The sequence below is a fragment of the Haliotis asinina genome, chromosome 16 (genome assembly GCF_037392515.1).
Source record: "Haliotis asinina isolate JCU_RB_2024 chromosome 16, JCU_Hal_asi_v2, whole genome shotgun sequence".
Lineage (NCBI taxonomy): Eukaryota > Metazoa > Mollusca > Gastropoda > Lepetellida > Haliotidae > Haliotis > Haliotis asinina.
This window is the reverse complement of record NC_090295.1, coordinates 3,053,494-3,080,513: the sequence shown is the minus strand read 5'-3', so window position 1 is coordinate 3,080,513 and position 27,020 is coordinate 3,053,494. Positions and strand designations below refer to the sequence as shown.

At 39.8% G+C, this 27,020-nt stretch overlaps 1 protein-coding gene across 2 annotated transcripts; it reads left to right on the top strand.

The window, feature by feature from the left end:
* Positions 1-2,024: 2,024 nt before the first annotated feature.
* Positions 2,025-26,350, top strand: LOC137268694 (uncharacterized). 2 transcript variants are annotated; one of them, XM_067803296.1, is made up of 13 exons: positions 2,025-2,085; positions 4,591-4,724; positions 8,450-8,498; positions 9,358-9,501; positions 10,523-10,669; positions 10,938-11,037; positions 12,103-12,185; positions 13,697-13,736; positions 15,255-15,388; positions 15,912-15,995; positions 19,852-20,355; positions 21,517-21,657; positions 23,189-26,350. In XM_067803296.1, exons 2-13 carry the CDS (start codon positions 4,644-4,646, stop codon positions 23,560-23,562), a joined length of 1,881 nt encoding a protein of 626 aa, XP_067659397.1. In that variant the 5' UTR covers positions 2,025-2,085; positions 4,591-4,643; the 3' UTR covers positions 23,563-26,350. The 2 variants fall into 2 exon arrangements, with proteins under 2 accessions (XP_067659397.1, XP_067659398.1); XM_067803297.1 differs by having other exon boundaries at positions 2,058-2,110.
* The last annotated feature ends 670 nt before the right edge of the window (positions 26,351-27,020 follow it).

Here is a 27,020-nt window from a genome sequence, read left to right as displayed (position 1 = left end):
ACTCTGTCTATTCGCAATGGCTGTATCCTCGAAGTAGGTTACAATAATGTAAAATCATCGGCCTGTTGAGAGGGTACGCAAGACCCAAAGCTTTCAAAGTAAATTCAGACCTACCAAACTCTTAATAGCAGTATATTTGCTGTTTTAAATTATGGCTAAAGCTCACTAGAATTGCAAATGGCTGAAGTGATGTGGAAATCCAGCTAGGGTCCAGACAGTTAGCAACAGTAATGTACGCCCCCACGTTCCGTAGTGTGGTGATCTACCTTCAGTTACTGTTTAAAGTTGTACTATTTTGTTCATGAATTTATTACTAGTTTTAGTCATGATGTGTCTGAAGTATTGTCGATGTGACTGTAAACTTTAACTCACTGAATAAACGCGTCATTTTACAAACACGTGAACACAAGATGCCGTCACGTGCAAATAATATCATTTGGCATTGGTGTATTATCACACAAGGTTCTGATATTTTTACTATCCATGGTGCTAACTGGTCAGCTGAAGCCGCAATACATCACAGTGTTCACTGTTCAAGAATACAGACCATATGACGTCATCACTTTTTCAGGGCGTCACAAGTACAATACTTGACGTTATATGGACACAAGGCTACATTAATTTTAGTGAAGTTGCTGTTTTGTGTTTCCTTTCCACATGCTTTTCTTCACTTTCTCACTAACCCGTGGACGTCCGGTGTAGATTAGTGTAGCAGGGTAGGGGTGGTGCTCAGAGATGACCAACGCCTGCTGGGGTGTGAGTGGTGACTTGCAGCCACAATTTATTAAGACAGTCTTTTGGTTTCGATTTCCACCCTGTAACATGATAATTAATAAAACAATTTTAGCACACACGTACAAATACAACAGATTACACAATCACAATATACTAATACAAATTACCCGAACTGCATAAACTCCAAATAGACATAGTTAATATACACATGCAATTCACAAAAAAAACATATTGATTAATTGCTGTCTCAAACCATTACAATTATAATCAGACAGAAAATACGCGCATTTCCACACATATTAGCGGCAATAATAACATGACATACAAACACATTAAAATAACAAAATACATACCAAATATATGGTACTTAAGTGATGGTGGGGAGTCTACCTTAAAAGATCCTCACAGCATGTGCCATCTATAAATAACATAACACCACTAAGTAACCAACTCTAATAAACAAACCTACATAATTAACATATATCCTACAGTTTTATGTACTGTGATATACATAGAAATGTATACAATAAACAGTTATGAAATGATATGACATCTCAAATGGTACACTCATTTCATTTACCAGCAACAGATATAAAACATGGCTGACAAAGATGGCTGCTGTGTAGGCACTCATGCCTGTGTGTCACCTGAATCTTATAAAACATTTAAATTGTTACTAGTAAACTTGGAATAATAATCTTGATGCAATAAACATGAAAATAATGCCTATAAACACACATTATTTGAGTTAGACTTATACTATTTATAAAACACATTCATATCTTCACATCACATCACAACATCAGCATCTATCTGCACAACTGCGAACCGATGACATGTGTCAACCAAGTCAGCTAGTCTGACCACCCGATCCCGTTAGTCGCCTCTTATGACAAGCATAGTCGCCTTTTATGGCAAGCATTGGGTTGTTGAAGGCCTATTCTACCCCTGACCTTCACGGGTACATAAATAAAGTTTATAGTAACAAATAAACCCACTGAAATAAAAAAGGAGACCATCTGAGAATGGAGATTCAGAATAAATCTAGACTTGCTTCATTTAGGACATTTAGGGATCGCTAAACAATGGGTATCAACGACAGACAGTCTTGGGGGATTCCCCTTCAAACTATGTATCCTTCAGCTGTGGTCATCAGGTCAGTTTGTTGGGTGTCTGAAGCTAATTGGCAGCTGGTGATGACGTGGAATAATTAAAATCACCAGCTAGATAACTGGGTGTAATAATTTTTGCTCTAGTTTGTATGTGTTGTCAGCTTGCCTACCTGTGTTGTCATATATCAGTTGAACATCCGGGTCTCGTCACCCGGCTATAAGGAGCTCGATTGAACAGGTAGGATTCTCAGACTTCTACCTAAGTTAGTACAGGTATTTTTATGTGACATTTTTATTTCTGTACGACAAATTGACGTTAACGTCAGGCTAATGCAGCCACCATTTCCTGCCACTGACAGTCACTGCACAGCGTTACGTAATTGCGTAGTTGTCACCTGTTGATACTCGCTTCAATATTAGAAAATAACATGGCGTCTATAATACCTTGTGTACATCACTCAGTTACTAAATTGACTTACGTATGATTCATAGCGGCACCCAAATTGTACAACAGATAACCTAATGGCAGGCGATGCCTATATAACATGTATTATTATAACCGTAGCCACTTTCCGGGGTTTGCTCTAATAGTCACGACTCCCATGTTGAGTACAGGCTGTATTTAGAAATGGCTGCTAAATATTTGGCAATTTGACATTTACTGAAAACATTTAGTCTATTGAGATGCACTTATATTTATATATTTAGAAGAGTTAATTACTCAATAAGGATAAGAACTCTGCATAAAAGTACTCAAAATGCTAGTTATTCCTAAAAAGGTATAATTATTCATACATAAACAGACATGTGAGTAAATACCCAGTTGCTTGAAAAATTATCTGGAGCTCTGAACATATGTCATATTTGGCATTACACTTACTTAGAAAAGTACAAATTCAAGAACTTTTTTAAGTTGATCCTATTTGGGACACGAACCCACACCCATGAGTCCTGAATGTACTAGAGAGTCTGGAATGTACTAGAGAGTCTGGAATGTACTAGAGAGTTTGGAATGTACTAGAAGTCGTACTTTACTAAGTAAGTGTAATCCCAAATATAACACGTTACATTTGACCACTTTCTACATGACATTTCCATGAGTATTCATGTGGCAGTCTTGGCTTTCAACATGTTCACAGTGGCCACTTTACATATCCAATATTGCTGATAATTCCAAATATAATTGTTGTTGATGTTATGACACATTGACACACACACACACACACACTGTCTGTCTCTCTCTCTCTGAGAGAGAGTGATTCATTACATAGTGAGATTTATTACACAATCACTTCTACTTCTCCCTGAAGATACAATTGAACCATGTAGGAGAAGATCTGTGTCCTGTAATTCTTTCAGATACTAGTACTACTAGTTATATATACATGTATCAAACTTAATGTGTATCCATGCAGATGGAACATTTCTAAAGGAATGAAATAAACTGTCAACTTTTCTTTCAATTTCTATTAATCAGACCTGTGAAGATCTGAGCTAAAATAGGCGTTTAGCAACCCATGCTTGCCACAAAAGGCCACTTGTTGTAATGGGCGACCAACAGAATCGGATGTTCAGGCTTGCATACTTGGTTGACACATGTCATTGTTTCCCATTTGTGTAGATCAATGGTCATGCTGTTGATCACTGGACTGTCTGGTCCAGACTTGATTAATTAAAAGTAATCTGCATAGAAAATCTGTATCATTCCTTTTTCATCATATGTGAAAAGTTTTTCAGCTTTTGACAAATTGATAGCCATTACCCAGGTGACTGGATTGCACTTGATTTTTTTTTTTAAAGCAACGTTTAACCACAAAGAAGGATTTCCTTAGTATAATCCAACATTGTTTAAGTTCTGTCAGATTTTGTTACCTTTCTTGGAAACGTGCTGTAATGTCCAGAAATATATGGGACACCCAAAATCTGAACCAACTTTCATTTATAGATTCTCCTTCAATCTGTGTTTGCCATAAGAGCTGTGGCTCAGAGATGGTCAGACTCGGTGTTGTGGCTGACTGCATGTTGTGGCCACTTTGTCATATAGAGGGAGTGAGTGAATTCAGTATTACGCCGCACTCAGCAATATTCCGTCTATATGGCGGCGGTCTGTAATTAATCGAGTCTGGACCAGATAATCCAGTGATCAACAGCATGAGCATCGATCTTCGCAATTGACATGTTTCAACCAAGTCATCAAGCCTGAACACCTGATGCTGTTAGTCGCCTCTTACGACAAGCATAAGGTCATGGTTTAACTTATTAAAGGCCCATTATCCACACATTTCTGACAATATTTTGGCCTACATGTATGTATTGGGGGCATATGCACTCACTTGTCATATTGGTGCAATAAGAGACTTATTATTCCTGGTTTCAAAATTTGAAACTTTAAGGTGAATGGCTTCAAACAGATAACACTTGCCATACATGGAGTGTAAATGACTGCTCAGAACATCGAATGTTTTGTTGTCAATATATACCAAACTGGCCTCAATCGCAAGTTTCATTGTAGTATGTTCACTATAAGCACCTTAAACGAATGTTGAAGGACATAACTCCAGGAGGTTCGCTTGAAATAATTCTCAGCCAGTAGAGGGCTTGAGAGTCGATTTAATACAATGCTTAATTCATTCCAACTTTTAATTTAATGCTGTAAACTAAAAACCTAGTATCTTGGCTTTTTCTATGTGTCATTTGATTTTAACGTGGCTTTTTGTAGTTGACGGGATCGTTTCTGTTGCAGAATACTGGCAAAGGATGAATTAATGCTCTGAGACATGATTCCTGTCCAAGAGGATGGGGGAACTGAGTGCCAAAATGCCAGAAATACAGTTGCTTATAGTGATATATGGAATATTCAGTCATGTAGTTGACAGTGTAAGTATACTACATCATGTTCTTAATGTACACTGTGAACAGGAAATATTCTGCGTCTGTTTATATTTTGCGAATTTTGTGTTTCTCTTCCCCACGCAAAAAGTTCTCTACATAGTAATATTAAGAAACGTAAATTTACTTCAACAAATATTTAGACATTCCTACAATATTTATCATTACACACACCTGAAAACAAATATTTCTGATGACGTATATACTTTATTCTTGAAATACACGGAAAAATTCTACACACAACAATAACAAATTGGATGTAGCACTCCCAGACAGTTTAATCAGTGTCACATAACAAATACTTTAATTTTGACAAATAAACTTACTGGTGGATTTTGGCATCAAGAAGAACAGACGCCTTCCATCCATGAATGATTGAGTCTTTGTTTTTCTTCACACTGTCCAAGCTGGTCAGGATCCACCTGGCATGCAGAGGTTTCAATATGCTAATGTGTAGATCAACACGTTGATCACCCCCAGCCTTTAGATTCTTGGCAACACAATCAGCATACCAGTCTGTGAACTGTGTTTTCACAACTGACTTAAACTCCAAATTAACAGACAGGTCCATTGGCTGCTGTTCGCCAATGCCACCGGCCAGAACAAATTTGACAATGAAGTTCCGTTGCTTCAGCTTGCTCATGAATGATTCACAACAATGTGCTGCAAAAACATCAAAGATCAGCAGAGATTTTTGTTTCAATGGCAACTTGAGTTCTTTTTTCACAGTTTTGATGTAAGGTACAAGCAAACGGTCATTATACTCGAGCATGGTCGATTCGTTGCTCCACTGGTTTGCAGAGTGAGTCACGTGCCAGGTTTTGGGGAATTTGAAGTGGGCGTGGCATCTATCAGTAAGTCCTTGGTAAATCAGCTGATGGGGGAGAAGGTCACCTCTTGCACTACTTCCTAATACCATTGTCACTTCATGCTTATCTTCCAGGCCTACAATGCCCACTTGTTTTGATCCTTGAGTAGCTAATGTCCAGTTCGGGACAGGTACAATTTTGACATTAGTTTGGTCAAAATTAATAACCAAATCCGATGGGATGTCACGTTTGGAAACCCTACACCACTAATGAACTGTTTCTTCTGTTCAGCAAAGCTGTCAGGCAATTTTCTAGCTGCTTTCGTACCTTTACGTTTGACAAAACCTGCTCTCATTAAGAAAGATTCTGCCCATGTTTTACTTAAGGAAATGGGTCCTCCATTTTCGGCAGAAGTGACCTATTTTCAAAAGAAAATAGCAGTACCCTTAGCAGTAGCCAAAACAATATTGTAATTTACAATACCCCTATAGTCACGAATGGCAGTCACATGTTCTTTCACAAGTTTGTCTAATTCTCCCAACATGAGGGGGCGGCTGCATTGTTTGGGTACTAATTCTTCGATATCAGCAGTCTTGTCTTCTTTCTTCTTAGCAAGGTAAGCCTCCTTCATGAATCTGTTGGAGCTTTCGCCAATGTTCGTGTTAAGAACAGAACTGAAGAGTCTGGTGGCCTTAGTATTTCTGTTGTCAATCACATACTTTGCAATCTTCCTGGCTCTTGTGATTGGAGAGGAAATATTATTTTCTCGTTTTCGCTTGACACCATGTTTAGTAATGGTTGTGTCATAGCTACTGCTACTTAAACTTTGTTCAATGGTCTCGTTAACAGCAGCCATCCTCTTGACCTTCTCTGGTGTCGAGGCCTTCAAGGGATCTGGTAGGCCTATCTCTTCACGCTTCCGTACAGTTACAATCGGACCAATCTGACATTTATAGTCACATGCCGATTGACACTGAGCTAGCAATCTCAGTGCCCACTGACACTGAGTTGATACTGTTACGATCAAAGGGACTAACAAGAAGCAATGTAGTTTAAGTTAACAATGTTGGTTTTGCAAAGCCTCCTACTCTCGCAAAAATAATACGTCGGAGAACAGGCTGGGGGTTTTGCTGAGGCAAAATTTTCAAGATACAGAATATTTCCTGTTTACAGTGTTGTGCTAAAGACACTTAAAACTGTGGAAAATTTGAATGGATATTTTTATAACATTGAGTGCAAGGTGCTCTAATACAACTATTCCTGAACTTAATTATTGAGACTTAAGAACATTTTTGGTTCAATAGATATCTAGATATATAGAACTGATTTCAAGTGTGAGTTCTCTTGTTGCATTAGCATGAAAATATCTAGAAGAACATAGGCGCTCGACTCTGATATATATTTGGAAGTGTGACCTAAATGTATATGATGTAGAATGGTGTGACAGTAAATGGCGACCCGGCTCCCCTCGGCTCATTTTGGGTCTGACAAACGATTCTGTTGCTTTGATCATTGAAAGAACTACACAATTTATACTCCATTGACCATTGTAAAGGTTGAGCCGTCATTTTACTGTCATACCTTTCTATATCTTATATATTTAGGTCTGTATCAGAGTCGAGCGAATATGAAAAAAACTGCCTACATTTTTGCCACTCAACACCTCAGGTATAATGAAAACTTAAGCCTATTCATATGTGGTGTATAATTACACTGTGTGTGTTTTGATGATACCTTTGTCCTATGACCCGTGAAGGTCCCGGGGTAGAATAGGCCTTCAGCAACCCATGCTTGCCATAAAAGGCGACTCAGCTTGTCGTAGGAGGCGACTAACGGGATCGGGTGGTCAGGCTTGCTGACTTGGTTGACGCATGTCATCGGTTCCCAATTGCGCAGATCGATGCTCATGTTGTTAATCACTGGATTGTCTGGTCCAGACTCGATTATTTACAGACCGCCGCCATATAGCTGGAATATTGCTGAGTGCGGCGTAAAACTAAACTCACTCACTCACTCACCTTTGTCCTATCAGTTTAGTGACAATGGTGTGAGACATAACACATAGTAACAGGCAACAGCCAATTTTACGTTTTTAATTGTCATAATGGTATTGATAAATATATCATGGTTTATACTATATAATGTCATAGTGCCATGTTTTACTGATGAGTGAGTTTGGTCTTACGCCGCTATAAGCGATATTCCCGCAATATGGCAGGGAACACGAGAAATGGGTTTCACACATTGTATCAATGCCAATCCTTTAACCACTGGGTTATCTCACCGCCCTGCTTTGTTGATGTGCTCTTTGGTCAGATGGCTAGAGCATGTACTCCAGGTGTTTTCATTCCCTGGCAATGTGAAAGCAAAATATGTAGAATGCTGATGCTTGAGACTGAGTGACCAACAACATGAGCATCAGTCTGTGCAAATGGGAACTGATGACACGTGTCAACCAAGTCAGCAAGCCTGACCACCCGATCCGGTTAGTCGCCTCATCCGACAAGTATGGTCGCCTTTTATGGCAAGCATGGGTTGCTGAAGGCCTATTCTACCCCGACATTTTCACGGGTCGACTGAGCTTGGAGCTCAGTGTTAAGGAAAAGAGCAATGACCAGTGGGTGTTTTGCTGGTTTCTTAATGCCACACACAGCCATATTCAAGCTACATGTCAGCAGTCTGTAAATAGTCGAGTCTGGACCAGATAATCCAATGATCAACATCATGGGCATCGATCTGTGCAATTAGCATACAATGACATGTGTCAGCCAAGTCAAATCTAACCACCTGATCCCATTAGTCTCCCAAATGACAAGCATGGGTTGCTGAAGACCAGCTCTCACCAGGATCTTCATGGGTTATCAATATATGAACTACACTGGACAATTGTTTTGTGTCTTTCAGGCCCCATTCCACTGTTTACCAAGAAGGCATGAGGACCTATGCCCTCCAGGTTAGATATGGTTCTTTTAAATTTCATCTGATGGTTAGATTGATTTGTGCGTGCATGCGTGCGTGCGTGCGTGCGTGCGTGCGTGCGTGCGTGCGTGCGTGCGTGCGTGCGTGCGTGCGTGCGTGCGTGCGTGCGTGCGTGTTTTTTTCATTAATATACTCAACACTAATACAAATACAAGTACTGTGTGTCATGATTCAATTTAAGAATGAAATTAAATGCAATAAACATAAGTGTTCCTTACTCACATAGTTAAATGACACATTTTTGTCAGGAATGTTTAGGGCACAGTCACCCATTTGTTCTGTGTGAACAGTGGCATGTTTAGAACAATACAGACACTGCCTTGTTTTGTGAGTGAGTTTGTTTAGTTTTAAGCTGCATTCAGCAATATTCCTGTGAAATATCATGGTGGGGCACTCCAGAAATGGGCTACCATCGTGTGGAACCCTTGTTTGATATCTGTGGCTATTGCACCTCATTGTTGATTATTACATCCATTGTTATGTCACTCCACAGAGACTACTTCAAAGCTTTATGATGTCATACTTTGTTGATACAATGGTGATAGGTGACAGTGTTTGTATAGTAATCTTTTAGCAATAATCCAGCAGCATCAGAAATGGACTTCACACATTGTATCCACGTGAGGAACCCACAACAATGGAACAATATAGCCACTAGACGGCCCCACTGGCCCCCAGTTTCCTACTTGAGTACACAGTAACCATCTTCTCTACCATTGCTTTACCTTCAACAAAAGCTTGTAGCAGCTTACCCCACATACTAGCCAACATTAGTTTGACTCAGATATTACCTCTCTTTCCACCACCCTTAATCTTTGTTGTATTTATTTTAGATCATGAACCAGCTCCATGCGATACAAGTAGGACCATATTCACGTGCATACCTTGTGCTCCTGGACTCCGCATGTGTGATGCCACCCCATCGGAGCTGCTTTCAAAATGTTATGATCCAAAAGAATTTTGCTCAGCGGATGGAGGTGAGTGAGTGAGTTGTGATCAAGATGTTACGATCCAAGAGAATTTTGCTCTGCGGATGGAGGTGAGTGAGTTGTGATCAAGATGTTACGATCCAAGAGAATTTTGCTCTGCGGATGGAGGTGAGTGAGTGAGTTGTGATCAAAATGTTACGATCCAAGAGAAACTTGCTCTGCCGACTGAGGTTAGTTCTTGTCAAGATGTTATGATCCAAGAGAAACTTGTTGTGGAGGTGAGTGAGTTGACGTCAAGATGTTACAATCCATAAGAAACTTGCTCTGCCGACTGAGGTTAGTTCTTGTCAAGATGTTATGATCCAAGAGAAACTTGTTGTGGAGGTGAGTGAGTTGACGTCAAGATGTTACAATCCATAAGAAATTTGCTCTGCCGATGAAGATGATTGAGTTGCCATTAAGATGTTACAGCCTCAGAGAAACTTGCTCTGCTGAGGCAGGTGAGTGAGTGAGTGAGTGAGTTGTTGATGAGATTTTAGAACGTGGCATACACAAAGATGGACAGAAGCGCACTTCTATAATAGGAAAACTAATTCAAGCAACACAAAGTTATATGGTCTATTCTTACTCCTTCATCAGGAGAAATGAAGACTCCATGAAGATCGGTTGCCATGATATTACCGTGAAAATACTACTGACAGCAGGTTTACCATCATTACTTTGACTGACTTTAATCTCTTACTTTTTGTGATGTAGTGAGTCTCATTTGATGATCTTTAAGTTTTTGTCAGAAATATCAGCAATCAATTACAACCTTTCAATGACAAATCTTAGAAATTTACATCTGAAAGTGCAAATGATGCAAAATAGTTCTTGTTTCAATGTATTCATCTGATATCTGAGATTTTTTATGATTGATGTTCATAATAGCAATCACTGGATTGTGTGTCCGAGGTTTGATTGTTTACAAATCATCGCCAAGATATAGTCAGAATATTTCATTTGCAGGAAGTTTGTGTAAAGCAATTCACAAACAAAGAAACACTCACCCAGGTTTCGCGTGTTCCAGATAACATTGTCCTGGTGACTGACCTGCCTGAAGGAGGATGCACAATAAGGTGTATCTGTAATGAGAGCGCAGGATTCTCAGGACCTGACCCTCTGCAGTGTCAATCACATGACCAGGCATGTGACGAGAGCAGTTCTCACGAGTTCGGTAAGACTTTCAAATAGCAGAATATACTAAAAACTTCTTATGTGTATCACTTCAAAATGCGGTTCTAAGACCAGAGTGAGTGAGTTTACTGCTCGCCAGCCCCACAGGCCCAAAAGATCTCCATGTATGCTGTGTGGTCCTTTGTCTCAGCAGAGTATATCTGTTGTCCTTCAGTGAGCCTTGAAATTAATTTGGCATACTTAAAATGACAAGCCTGTTTTGTATATTGTGGAATAAAATTGTTGATTAATAAGTCCTTTGTAAACAGATTCCCGCCTGTGTCTGCCTTGTCCTGAGAACCAGCACAACCCCCATGACGACGGACTAGACAAGTGTGTTCCACGCTCGCCACGGTCTTCCACTGCAGTGTAAGCAGGGGATTCTTCATTAGAGCTGGGGTCTGGGAGACGGTGTTAATGCCTGATTTTACTGATTGGGGGCTTCAGGCTTGGTCGATGTACATCTCTTCTCCCTCCCCAAAAGCATGGATCATTCCTCATTATCACTTGATTGTCTGGTCCAGACTCTATTATGTCCTAGCTGCTATTACATAACAATAATATTCAGATTTAATGTAATGTGTCTGTTGTATCACAGCCCTAGCTGGTCCTGTTGCCTACTGTGCTAATTCCACTGGGTTCAAATCCTGGTGTAGGTGGATCCTGCTTCAGATTTTGCATGCAGTATACAAGCGGTTGTGGGATTCTCTGATGTGGTGCATGTCAGATCAGTATCAGTTTGAGTATTAGGTTCAGATCCAGAATTTTGGAAAAAGGGTGTGCACAAGTCATGAGGTTGGGCAAGTCCAATGGTTGGGTGAAAATGCTCCTCAGGGAAAAATGTTTCAAGGGAGAGGGCAGGGGGAGGTGCAACTCCCACCTCTGGATGCACCACTGAGTATTACATTACTCCCACGATCTGGCTTTCCTTCAAACAAGCTCTTCAAAGCCATGCTTGACATCATAAGAGCTGACTAACGGGATTGGATGATCAGGCTTGCTGCCTTGGTTGATAAATGTTGTCGTGTCCTAAATGCATAGATTGAAGCTCATAATGTTAATCACTGGTTTATCTGGTCCAGACACAAATATTTACAACAAAGTCTGGGGTTAAACTACAAACAAAAATTAAAACTCATGTCACTTCCTGTCGCCATATTGCTGGAATATTGCTCAGTGCAGCTCAAAACTAAACTCATTCACTGAGGGATGGTGGGGTAGCCTAGTGGGTAAAGCATTTGCCCATCACGCTGAAGACCTGGTTCCCATTGGGTATTTTGTGTGAAGCCCGTTTCTGTGTTTCCTGCCGTGCTATTGCTGGAATATTGCTAAAAGTGGTTTGAAACTAATCTCACTCACTCACTCCAACAAACCCACACCTTTGTTGTAGAAAATTGCTGAAACTGATGATATGGCTTTTTCTCTTCATTTCAGTAAACCTCAACATACCCGTCTTGTTCCTCCTACAACAACTCACACAGCAGCATTACCAAAGACAACAGCTGCACCTGCTGCAGGTATATAAAGCCGAAGCAACAGTAACTCATCCATACATGTAATTAATAAAATATCATGAAGATGCGGGTTGAATTGATCTTTAGTAACCCATGCGTGTTGTAAGAGGTGACTAACGGGATCAGGTGGTCATGCTCGCTGACTTTGTTGACACATTATCACATCCCAAGTGTGTAGATGTATGGTCATGCTGTTGTCTGGTCCAGGCTTGATTATTTACAGACCGCAGCCACATTGCTGAAATATTGCTAGAATATTGCTGAGTGTGCTGTAAGACTAAACTCATTCACTCACTATTTGATAAAAAAAGTTATTTCATTACTTTTACAATAGATTTTTGTGTCCTGATTGAAAATGAAATCAGAAACACCACTAATTACCAGTGTAATGTTTTGAATATTTATATGCAAATTTGTGTGTCAGTGAAGAACATTGTTGCAGTTTAACTTATTAGGTGGGACCCGTGAAGGTCGCGGGGTAGAAGAGAACTTCAGCAACCCAAGCTTGCCATAAAAGGCGACTACGTGTGTCTTAAAGGGGGAACAATGGGAATAGGTGGTCAGGCTCGCTGGCTTAGTTGACACATGTAGGTTCCCATTTGCATAGATTGATGCTCATGTTGTTGATCACTGGATTGTCTGATCCAGACTCGATTATTTACAGACCGTCGCCATATAACTGAAATATTGCTGAGTCCAGCATAAAACGTAACTCGCTCACTTGCTGACTTAATAGCTGGATAAGAGACTGATATATACCAGATTATGTGTAACAAGGTTAAACAAGATTGTAACTGCCTTGTTTGTTCTCTGATTTGTATATTGAATGTGTAGAGCTGCCAAAATTCATTTATGGGTACATTCGTTTCAAGGGTCATATCCGACTCTTAATCTGACCAATCAGAGCTTTGCTAAGGGACCAGTTCAAAGGTTTCATGTCTGATAAAAGTACTGACATGTTTTTGAAGATGAAGAGCGATTATTGGCCATGCAAGTTTTCCATCATTCAAAATCAGCTAATTTCTCATTGATATGTCAGCTAATATCAGTGAGAAACACAATCTGAATTCAGCAATCTATTTTAACAACATGTAAATAGAGTCCAAAAAGAAATTTGGCTTTCACATAACATATGTCCAAAATAATAAAGAATTTTACATCCATATATTTTCCTTTTTGTGGTCTTCTTGATAGTCTATGGTAGTGGGGTAGCCTAGACATTAAGGTGTTCGCTCACAGCACTGAAGACCTGGGTTCAATTTCCCATAAGGCACATTGTGTGAAGATCATTTCTGTTGTTAACGGCTGTGATATTGCGCAGTGTTACTAAATGCGGGGTAAAACAAAACTCAAAAGCTGGAATTTGATTGGTCTGTCATAGTATGCAAGAGGTTTCACCAATGTGACCTTTAATTGGATGTACCAACATTGATAGCAAGAACTGATTTAAATGACACTTTTATGTTTGCTGCAGGAGTGCATTTGTTTTGTGCATGAGTTTTGTGATATTTCAGACAATGACGATGATAGTGAAGCTGATATGAGAAAAATAAAGTAGGTGTATATGAACCTGTATATAAGCCAGCTTATATCTCGTATATGCCTTAACACCTGTATCTGCTTGTACGTATTATAACAAAGTAGGTGTCTATAAACCGACTTACACCTCATACATGCACTAACACCTCTATCTGCTTGTACACTTGTATTATAACAAAGTAGGTGTCTATAAACCGACTTATACCTCATATATGCACTAACACCTCTATCTGCTTGTATAATTGTATAACAGTACTTTTAGATCACAAGTGATGAATTGAAATAACAAAATATTGATTCTAAGAAACTCCATTTGCTGTTATCAATCACAAACCTATAAGTCCTCAACTGTTCTAAGTTTCTAATTCTTAAAGAAAAATTGTCAAAGAGAGATATCTTTAATTTTTTCATTTAAATTTCTAACAACACGATCAGATAGTTTTGCTTCACTGCTGAATTCACTGCTGAATTCTTCCTCGTGAAAACAATGAGAATGGGTAATGCCATTGCTCACACGATGCTATCTAGGAAGTGGTCAGATGCAACATGTGTTATACTTGGGATTTCACTTCCTCAGTAAAGTACAATTCTAGTACCTTTTTGGTTGACTACCAGTTGTCCAACTTTCATTTTTGTGGAAGTCACTGTGGCTAAGCGGGTTAGGCAGCTGACTTTGTGTGCTGGCGATTAGGTACCTGACTCTGAGAGTGCTGGTTCGAATCCCGAATGGGACTCAACCAAAAAGGTACTAGAATTTGTACTTTACTGAGGAAGTGAAATCCCAAATATAACATATGTTGCATTTTACCACTTCCTACATGGCATCGTGTAATCATAGCTTTCGGCCGTGGGAGCCATGCCAATTCACACTTATCAGAGGGGTACACAAAGTACGCAGTCTAGACTACCAGTTGGCCGACTTTCATTTTTGTGGAAGTCGCGGTGGCTAAGCAGGTTAGGTGGCTGACTTTGTGTGCTGGCGATTAGGTGCCAGACTCTGAGGGTGCAGGTTCGAATCCCGAATGGGACTCAACCAAAAAGGTACTAGAATTTGTACTATACTGAGGAAGTGAAATCCCAAATATAACATATGGTAATGCCATTGTTTTGATCTACAATAATATACAGAGGTGTTTGGTTTTGTTGGTGGCAGTCTCATCGAAGTGACCTTAGCCGATTAATTTTGATGATCAGTTCATAATGTCCGTTGTATATTATCCATATATATCCATTATTAGCCACAGGCAAACTGTGGCACAAATGGGGTTGTGCAGAGTAGAGAAAATGACCAGTCTTCTTATATGCGAGTGAAGCGTGCAAAGGTTGGCAACACACTTCCCTTGCTCTGATTTGAAAAGTATTTTTCATGTCAAAATAGAATGGGTTGTGCTCTTGTGCTCTCAGATTTCCAACCCCGTATTTAATCATTACCTGGTACTCATGTAACCCAAGGTTAGTGAGGGTAAACAGCAGGACGTCCATGGTGAAGACTGTAAGTGAATACTGATTTATGTTGGCATAATATCATTCCAGCTCACTCACAGACTCCCAGGAAGACATCGGCACCAGATGGCACCTATGGATTCCCATCAGCATTATTCTTGTTGGCATCATTGTTGTGGTTGTTGCCTTGGTAACTGTCTTGTGTTGCTGGAAAAGGAAAAATGGTAATGCCATGTTATGTTTCTGAAAAGACACAGATGATACCAAAACAATACAATCTCAAACTTATCTGCCCATGATTTTCAATAATAACATTTTCTTGACCAATCTATCTGTGAAGATCTGAGTTAGAATTGCTCTTGAGTAACCCATGCTTGTCGTAAGAGGCAGCTGACGGTGTCAGGTATTAGACTTGCTGACTAGGCTGACAAATGTGATCCTGTCCCAGTTGTGTAGATCAATGCTGATCACTGGATTGTCTGGTCCAGATTCCATTATTTACACACTGCTGCCATATCACTGACGTGACAACCAAAGAAATGTTGAATAAGGACCCAGGACACCATTATGTACAGCTGGTGCATTGATCGATGCTCATTCTGTTGATCACTGGATTGTCTGGTCCAGACTTGATCATTTACAGACCACTGCCATGCAGCTTGAGTGTAGCATTTGAAAACATGATATAATACAGTGTTTATGTCGTGAATGGCCTAGGTAACAGCAGAACTATTTCCTGTGTTTCAGGCGAAACAAATGCTGAAAATCACAATTGGTTTTGCTGTGTGTTTGGAGCTGTTTCCAACAGGAATAGGGCAGTGGTTAACCGAGGTAAGATGTCACCAGGAACTCTAACAGTGTTTTTATCCCCCAGCATGTAATGCGTGGGCATATAGTCGATGCCTCGTCTGCCTGCCCGTCCGTCTGTCCTTAATCATTTTATTTCTGGAGCATAACTCAGAAACCGTTCAATATTTTAGACCAAAGTTGATATATACAATAATCTCAACCTATAGTTGTGCCTTTTGCTATTTCCAGATTTTTGGCATTTTTATTTTTTTTGTTTATCCATGAAACATTTTGGTGTTAGTCTAATGGTAAGGTGGGCTTCATTTCCGGAGCAGAACTCAAAACCCGTTAATTATTTTTCTGCAGAACTTGGTAGATATGTGTGACAGACCCCAAAGTGGTGCCTCTTGCTATTTACAGGTTTTTGTGATTTCTCGGTTTCCATGGAAATGTTTCGGGCTTGGTCTCAAATTGGAGGGATGGGCTTCGTTTCCGGAGCAGAACTCAAAAGCCATTAAATATTTTTCTGCAAAACTTGGTAGATATAACAATCAGAACGTAAAGTGGTGCCTTTTGCTATTTACAGGTTTTTGTGATTTCTTATTTTCTCGGTTTCCATGGAAACGTTTCGGACTTGTTCGGAAAAGTGCGGTGTGTTTTGTTTTCGGAGCAGAACTCAAAAACTTCTTAATATCTGTCAGTAAAACATGGTAGATATGTGTGGCAGACCCCAAAGTGGTGCCTTTTGGTATTTACAGGTTTATTGTGATTTATTATTTTCTCAGTTTGCATGGACATGTTGCTGACTTTGTTTCCGGAGCACAACTCGAAAACCATTTCATATCTTTCAAAAGATCTTGGCAGATATATGAGACAGATCTTGAAAGGGTGACTTTTTCTGATTACAGATATGTGACATTTATATTTTTCAAGAATTCAATATGTAGGGGCCAGGGGGATATGAAATCTTCTGAAATGAATGACTCTTGTGTTAAAAAATCTGAGGGAATTAGATACAAAATGACCATGTTTTTACTTCAAGATATCTGTTCTTTCACAACTATTTGACTGTACATAATGCTGACAGAAATAAACAACTACAGTCAAATTCCGATAAGTCAGCGTCACTCGAAGTACAAGTCGGTCCTGACATTTTCTTCTACCATCATGAACATACCCATGTCTCGAATACATCGATAAGTTGAATTTATTGCTTCATCCCCAGCAATTCGACTCATTGGGATTTGATTGTATATAATATTTTTAAAAGGGGCCAGTGTGAGCTTTGAACCAGGGAAAATCTAGACTTGCTTCATATCAGACATAACATCATGAGTGATCCTCCCCCATAGCCAAATCTGGGGCGGTGTGCTAGCCCAGTGGTTAAAGCGTTTGCTCATCATGATGAAGACCCAGGTTTGGTTCCCACATGGGTACAGCATGAGAAGCCCATTTCAGCCGTCCCGTGCCATGATATTGATGGAATGTTGCAAGAAGTGATGTAAAACCATATTCACAAACTCAGTCACTCATGGCTAGATCCCACTTCATCCTGAAAATATTTTAATTAATTAATTGAAATGCTTGTGAAAACAGGTGAAACTGAACTGTGCATCCCCATTTCCAAAAAAGCTGTATCCCCCGCGTACCCGACTCTCGTATCTTGAGCATCTTTGTTAGCTTCCTTGGACTCCTTTCTTGTCATACGATTCAGTTAATGGCATTGAATTGTTAAAAGTGCTGCAACCATTCCTCATTGAGGCAAATGTGATGCATATTGTAAATATTGGGTAACGAATACACTAACAAAGCAGCAATTGGTGAGTGGCGATAGTTTTGTTTTGTTGAATGGGGGCACAGCGGGCGAGCTGTCTAAGGCGCCAGGCTAGAGATTCAGCAAGCTTGAGGTGTAGGGATCGAACCCACCTGTGACTGAGTGTAAAAACCTTAGACTCAACTTGATGCATTGTCACAACCTTGTACCGTTGCTATATGACCAGCTGGTGGCCACATGAATGCGTGCAAAATACCTGATTGCTGGTACAGCAACATGCAGTAAACCTTGGACAAGGTACTGTGATTACTTGTCCCAGTCCACCCAGCTGTGAATGGGTACCTCGTAAGGATGAGAAGGCTGTGGCTGCAAGACTTGTATACTCCACAGGATGTTGAGATTGATAATACAATGTACCGCTGAGATTGACATCCAGTGATCGAGGGGAAAGATATACCTTTGCCTTGAGCATGTACTATGTGTGCTATATAAATATTCTATATTTGACATATGTTTCGTAAAGCAATGACAAAATAATAACTATTTGACAGCATTTGTCACGACGGTGACCACATTATCGTCATGTTATCTATAAATGTACAAGACTGCAGGAAATGACATTGTTCACATTGAATATGGAAGAATAATGCTCCAATTCAATTTTAAAAATTCTTGAATAAGAAATCTGAAATATTTGATTAATGATTGCAATTAATTTTCTGAATATGACAGCTAATCATGCCAGTGGTCAAGCTTGCTGACTTGCTTGTTTCATGTCATCAGGTCCAAAAATATTGTTAAGTACTTCTTATGTTTATCTCTGGATTGTCTGGTCCAAGATGGATTATTGCAGACCTTTGTGATATCAAGAATACTGAAGGGTGTAGCTTAAACAATAAACACATACTCTCCCTCTCTGAATTGGGGTGGTATGCTAGCCTTGTTGTTAAAGCGGCTGCTTGTCATACCAAAAACTTGGGTTTGATTCCCCACATGGTTGCACTTAGTGAACCCTGTTTCTGGTGTTTCTTGCTGTGACATTGCTGGAATGCTGCTAATAGCAGCGTAAAACTAAACTCACTCACTCACTCACTCACTCACTCACTCACTCACTCACTCACTCACTCACTCACTCACTCACTCACTCACTCACTCACTCACTCACTCACTCACTGTGAAGTTGGGCCTAGACAATAACACTCTAAATGATGACCATATGTTGGCCAGTATTGAATGATTGATTTCAGGGTACAACAATATTAACTGATGGGACCCGTGAAGGTCGCAGGGTAGAATAGACCTTCAACAACCCATGCTTGCCAGAAAAGGCGACAATGCTTATCGTAAGAGGTGACTAACGGGATTGGGTGATCAGGCTCGTTGACTTGGTTGACACGTCATTGGTTCCCAACTGCACAGATTGATGTTCATGTTGTTGATCACTTGATTGTCTGGTCCACACTCAAATTATTTACAGACCACCCCCATATAGCTGGAATATTGCTGAGTGTGGCAAAAAAGTAAAATCACTCACTCACTCATTACTGTTAATATGCTCTGTTAACATGTAAACTAATGTATAGTTAAACAAATTCGTAATGTTGAAAAGATTATTGTCATGAGTTCAGTATGTGAAAATTGACAAATTCTTAACAAAACTTTACACCCAAATGTAGATGTGGTATTTGCACATGGTTTTCTTCAATTTGATGCATGACTGAAGTCCGTAAGTTCATGGACAAACTCATCTTTGATGTAACCATGTATATCTATAACTTATACTGAGCTCTTAAGCGAGCCTAAACTTTGATGGGTAGTATGTTGATTCATCTTTGTAAATACTATGCAGTCAGCACCATACTCAAAGCTGACAAGACCTGCACCAACTTGGGCCTGCCTCACTGACATGCACTGATACAAGTAAAATATTGTTCAAAGCCTGTAGACTCACCCTCACATCAACTGATGTCATGTTATGTAAATACCATGCAGTCAGCACCATACTCACAGGTCACAAGACTTGGGCCTGCCTCACTGACATGCACTGATACAAGTAAAATATTGTTCAAAGCCTGCAGACTCGCCCTCACATCAACTGATTTCATGCCTTTCTTATGCTTTTAGGTTTTCCTGCTGACCCAGAACTAGAGCATCTTCAAGGATCAAACACTGAGATAGATGAACCAGCAGAACAGGCAGATGACCCTCCAGGGGAGCCTGGTGTTCCTCCAGGGCAGCCTGTTAACACTCCAGAGCAGCCTGGTGATACCCTAGAGCAGCCTGTTATACCACCAGGGCAGCCTGTTAACACTCCAGAGCAGCCTGGTGATACCCTAGAGCAGCCTGTTATACCACCAGGGCAGCCTGTTAACACTCCAGAGCAGCTGGGTGATACCCTAGAGCAGCCTGGTGTTCCTCCACAGCAGCCCGGTGATACCCTAGAGCAGCGTGTTATACCTCCAGGGCAGCCTGGTGTTCCTCCAGGGCAGCCTGGTGTCCCTCCAGGGCAGCCTGTTATTCCTCCAGGACAGCCTGGTGACCTTCCAGAACAGTCTGGTTATACCCGAGAGTTTTTTGGTTACAATGATGGACTCAACCCACCCTCAGACCCTCCGCCATATTCATCAGGTACATAGTCAGTAATGCCATTTCGCCTGTCATTTAGGAGATTTGGTAACTTGCACACAGTGGAATATTTACAATGTGTCCTCATTAACCCAGACAAGCAGAATATTATATCCATGACTGTTTGCGTAGGGACTAATGATCTGCCTGTTGTACTACTGTCACTAACACATCAGTTTCTATGCTGGCCAAAAGGACCTCGGCTAAAGGTAGTCATGGAGTGCTCCTTCCAGCTGCGTAAAATAAGGTTATGTTATATATAGCATCACTCGTCTTTTCTACATTAAAGTAGTCCTGATGGCTATAAAATACTGTAAAATCATTTATTTTCGTGCGGTTAAATTTTCGCGGAAACAGAAAAATTGACTAATTCACGCGGTTTAATTTTTGCGCATCATCACGAGAGTATAACACAGGTAACTGTAATGTTCCACAATTTATCATAATTATTTGCTGAGGTTTTATTTTCGCGGATAATTTCTTTGCGCGAAAAGCGCGAAAATTAAACCCCCACGAATAATAATGATTTTACAGTAGATGCTTCCATAAAATCCATTTATTCGTATGCGTTCAGAATCAATGCTATTTACATACTCCAATCTATAAAGCAGCCCAGGGCCCCGTTCTTCAAGGTGATTGAAGTACTATGATATTTGTAAGTCAATGTTAAAGTATGGGTTTTTCGACTGTTGTAGCGCTATGATCGCCGTCAGGAACGGGGCACTGAAGAGAGCACATCATCAGTGCATTCACAATCTCTAAATTTGCAAGAAAAGTATTTGTCTTGATCACATAGAACTCCAGCAACTAAGGTCATGTGCTACTTGAGGTCTGTCTTTTGGCATTGTAACTAAATCATTGAGGAGATATATATTATGTTACTCCTTGGCGTCAGTAATGTCAAGACTGCTTGAAAATAGCAGTCAAAGATGTGTCACAGTGATGTTGTCTACAATGCCTGTTAGTCACTTACAGGTCCAGTTTTTTAACCATCTGATGGGGATGATAGATGTCTTATGGCCAGGTTCATATTTATTTCACCTTTGATGAAAACAAGACTGTCATTTTTTTTTCGTCAAGCATCCTTTTCACATTCCCAGAATTAATAAAGGTTCGCTTTATAAGCTGAAAATTTGCAAAGGTTTGATTCTTTGTGTTTCACAGGTCAGTATAATCCTTGGCACATGGGACCAACCGTGAACTTTGAAGACATGACCATGAGTGATTCCGGTCACATGACAGAAAGGTCACCTGCAGCTGGACCCGACACAACTGATAGAAAGACAGAACCTGCACTCAGTGCAGGTATGATATTGCGCTGGATGCATTTTTTAAGATATATCCATGGAAAAAAGTAATGCACAACCTGTGATTGCAACCTGTTTTAAGCCAGTTATGTTCCTATCATCATTATGTGTGTATGATCATTTTGACCTTCAAGGTGTATTGAGACATTCATTTTTAGATATGCGCATACAGGGGTGGATACAGCTTTTTGACAAAGTGTGTGTGTGTGGGGGGGGGTTCACCTGAGTTTCGATGGTCATGTAACAAAATTTCTGGACAAAAGGTGGGGGTGGGGGTGCGCACCCCTGTACCCCTCCTCTAGGTCTGACTATGACATACTTTGATCAGACATCATGCATATATGAGCAATAGCCCACGTGATAATGCATTGTACGATTTTCAATCCAACTGTCTTGCTCTTCGACTAACTAGAGCACATTATTCTGTTCCCCAGTACCTGTCTACTTTACTTGATGAAACTTCCCTATACCTTGACCTCCAATATAATCATAATGCACATGAAAAAGAAAGAATCTCATTTTAAATTCAGCGTAGGGGATGGTGTGAATATATGCTATTATATTTGAGGCTGTTTGGCAGGGAACAACCCACATGTGCAAATATTATCATGACTTTGAGGACTATATGAAAATTGATACTCATACCAACGACAATAGTAACCTATGACCGGAACATAGTTCTCTATTGCAAGACAATCCTACTACTGAGGGTGAACTAGTAGTTGAAATCTGAGAGAGTGAGCAAATGCTGGAAGGTGATCTTCAGTGGGCAACTGATGGCCGACTTCTGTTACATGTTCAGACTGTTGGAATCTTTCATTCTGAAGACGCATGACCAATCCTCAGCTAGCCCTGATACATCTGACTCACAGTTTTTATAACCCAAGAGAAAATCCTTGCTATTTATAGTGTATTATATGCTGGAAACATTTTCATGAACATCCCCAACATTTTCAAGTCAGCTCTGAAGAACCTGATTCTGTTAACCAGCATAGGCTACTTTAATAAAGCGTGCTGTCCTGGTTTACACGTCATCAGACGCGTGAACGTCCTGGGGTAGAATAGGCCTTCAGCAACCCATGCTTGCCATAAAAGGCAACTATGCTTGTCGTAAGAGGCGACTAATGGGATCGGGTGGTCAGGCTTGCAGACTTGGTTGACACATGTCATCGGTTCCCAATTGCGCAGATCGATGCTCATGTTGTTGGTCACTGGATTGTCTTACAGACCGCCGACTTATAGCTGGAATCATTGCTGAGTGCGGCGTAAAACTTAACCCATTCTCTCTCTCCCTACATGTCATCTTATCCCAAATGCATGATCAATGCTCGTGATGTTGATCACTGGATTGTCTGGTCCATACTCAATTATTTACAGACTTCTGCCATATAGCTAGTGTATTGCTGAGTGTGAGGTTAAACAACAATAAAACAAAACAGTATATAACATCCTTTGTAGTACCTCTGTATTTTTTCCTACAAGGAATATACTTCTGTATTGGCTTATCATGTGACAATCTTCATTTAAAGGTGAACTTCCTGTCCAGACAAGTCAATATGGGCCATGTGCTATGACTGCTGGAACAATAGGTGCACCATCACTCCAGCGGTCATCACTCCAAGGTCAGCTGGAGACCCGTCCAAAGGAAGTAGTGCAAGGACATGTAGCTGAAGTGTCAGAGACTGAGGAAAAAATGGCAGTTTTAGGTATAGGTCTGGTTGTATCACAAAAGATCTCAAGTGAAAAACCAGACTTGCCTCAGCCTCAGGCCAAAGCCCGAGCTCAGACCCAAAGACAGACACAACCTGAAGTCCAATCTCAACGGCAGGGCCAGCCCCAGGACAGTGACGTGGACTATGAGAGTCACAATCCAACATCAATCACATCCACCATCTTTATGTGACGAGTCACTCCATATGAACACCTTCAACTAAGATTATAAACCTCTTGAGATGATTTTTCTTTATCTTGTGGGTTCCTTCAAACATGATGAAAACCTCGATTGCATCTTAGTTCGAGGAAGTCCCAGGTTCCAAGTGAAAACCCGGGTACTTGGTAATTACCTCTGTTACTTATGTATAATTTTTTAACAAGTACCTGGGTCTTCATGTGGAAGTCCCTGTGTCTTCCTTGACGTAAAAACTACAGGTATACACTCTTAACGAATGCAATCAAAAACAAAACCAACAGTATTTCTTTTATTTCTCGTTGACCATGTACAATCAGAAATTGAAATTGAAAGTAATGTTTCATCTGGTCAGTTTTCCTTCTTCCTGTGGAGAGACAGTGTCCGGTGTTTCCTCCTCTGTGCATCTCGCTGTGTCTTCTCTGGCCTTTTTAGTTGTCAGGATATTCGAGAGACCGTACTTCTGTTCATCAGAAGAACACTTGTAGGTACGGACAGCGGCACTTCTGTGTCCTGAAAGAAATACTTAACTGTTAAGTATTTTGAAAATGTTCTTACTACTTGAATTATGTAAACCTAGCGATAACAGTTTTGAGTGAGTGAATTATTGTTTAACGCCACTTGGGCAATATTTCACCCATGAGCATTGATGAGACAATTGAAATGAAACATTAAATGATCTCTAAATGTAATACTGTAATATGTACTAAATTTGCACTAAACTTATCCTTCCAATTAGCCAATAACATTGTCATAGTTAAAGGGAACTTGCCTGTAATTTAGCAGACCTGCTGTTCTTCAACGTTTGTTTGGTAGAGCCTCGTCGTCGTCATCATCATTTTCTATTTCAGCAACCGACAGTGTTTCTGTTTGAGTTAGGAAATTTCGTCTCCCTCCTTTCTCAATGACATCTTGCCACTGAATGATAGCTGAGTGCTCGACTAGGCCACGTGGTTGACGACTCCTGCATGTGCACTCCGTGACTGCATGACCCTGTTTACCTTCTGTCAATTCTCTATAGCGCCAATACGAAATCGATTCTCTATAACGCTGATTTTCCCGAGTTGTGTTATTTTGCTTATTCACTTATTCATTTTTCACCAGATCGGTTTTGTAAAATGGATCAAACCCTTCTCAGTTTTGGTAGCGTACGTAAACCCTTGGAGTTGGGGGGGGAAATACCTCGGGTCTTCAGTCCTAGCTATTTTCCCTCCTCCGAGGGTTTACATGAGCTACCAAAACCTCGGAGGCGTGTTTCATCCTACACATAACCTCCTTAAGATGTATGAACAACCACACTTCCATGTCCAGGGTGTAAGGCCAAGGAGTAAAGAGACTTTCAGCGTGATAGCTGGGTACACAACAGAATACATTGTGTTTTGGGCAAGTCCCCAACCTGTTACCTTAGTGAGATAGCATTTAATGTTTGAAAACATCAGCAATGATTGAGTATGTACACATTGCTTACCAATACAACAACAGGTATCTAGTCACCTGTGTTCTTGCCTATGAATAGTCGAGTACATTGTTGCAATGACGTTTCGGTGAAGGTACTGACACTGTTATCATGCATGTGTTTGTACCTACACTGAAATGTCGCACTCATTGCAGTAAAGAAGTTGATTAGCCATAGAACTTGGTTCACCTTATCTTCCCAACCTTTAAAATGCTTTCTTTGAGTGGCATTTTAGGAGCTAGCAAGTGCAAGGATATGGATACTTTGTGGATAATATCTTTATGACAAGGGAGCCCGCCCACCCTTTTGTGTTAATTACCTTGTTTTCTTTGTTACACTCAGTATATATACTATGCCACCACTGTATGTTACATTCCTGCTTGACAACAGTACAAGAATCTGTACTGAAATGTCGCACTGTTGTAATAAAGAAGTTGTTATCCATAAAATTCTCTAAAATGCCACTCAGAAAAGATGCTTACTAGGTTGGTTATGAGTTTGAATAATGGAAAATATCATCTGTAAGGAATGAAATTAGTTTTATACTGAACAGCAAAAGCAAGGCAAGTGTGTTTTTTTCTCAAGTTTTGGAATCGAAAGCAACTCAAGTTATGTGTAATCCTATAGAAGACAATGTCAATTTAAGAGCTGAAATTTTCTTTTGCAGTATATATTAGCTGTTACAATATTGCAACATGCAGTGACCATTATCGCTTTATCATGTAATGACAGCCTTAAATTAATTATATTTATGTTTTGAAACTGTGTGTAAATGCATTGTTTGAGACAACCGTCCATTTCATCCCATACTGTATGGTTATTGCAAAGAACTGTAAATTTGTTTGTTATAACCAAAGTTCACCATACACATTTTGAGAGCAGGTGGCCTGGACTAAGACTGAGAAATTGGTTTCCTATATCCGTTAGTTAGTTATGTTTATAGTTTATTGTAGTGCCAAATGTACTGAGACATGACAACATAGGAAATCCCCTCTCCAAGTTTGGTTTATTTTGAATGTTACTTGATAGTTGACAGTATATTCAAATTGCAAAGGAATTTCGCAGACTGTTTGCAGTGAAAGCAAACACATGAATTTCACTTTAAACAAAAAAAAAAATAAATCGAAGAAAGTGAAATTGAGATTGTGAATCCTCAGAGTTTCAGTCGACGTAGGATAAAAGTTGTTTAACAACAGATCATGCTTTCAAACTGCTGTGTTTGTTTGACGGGTTACACACATAAACTGAAACACTGACAAGAAGTCGGGTTGGTCTGTTAACGCTCATCATATATGTAGGTTCAAATTTTCAATTGGCAAGGTAAAATTGTGAGTACTTTTGCTGTATAGATGTTTATATTCATGTATATTATATATATATATATATATATATATATATATATATATATATATATATATATATATATATATATATATATATATATATATATATATATATATATATATATTGTATGCTTAGTGTAATTTATGATGTCATGTACTTTTGTAATCATGTTATGAAGTCGCATTATCTTGTCTGGAGAGACATTACTACAAGCTTTTTCCGTGTTTGTCGAGCACCTCTCCCCTAGTCATTGTGCAATGTTGTTATTGTGCAATGTTGTTTTACCAACACCTTTTTGGTTAGACTCTGACTAAGAGAGAGTGAACCCATTTCACGATGTTACTCTGTGACTGTCATTATGCCCAAGCCTCCAGAGTTTCAGCATTGTTAGTCCTGAGTTAGTATTGCTTCCTGCATATCATTCCACAGTGTTTCTCATGTTGGGGCATACCATAAAAACTTTGATATTCTTGTTACAAAAGTTTCTTGGATATGTTGGGCGTTCTCAGGGTTAAAATATCAAAGTTTGTGAACATTTAAGACCTATTTGAGCAGACCCTAACATATATCTGCACAGCCACTAAGCTGCTGTTTTCAAAATGTTGATGTCTTCCTATCACACATAGAATTGTACTTATATTATCAATGAATTAAG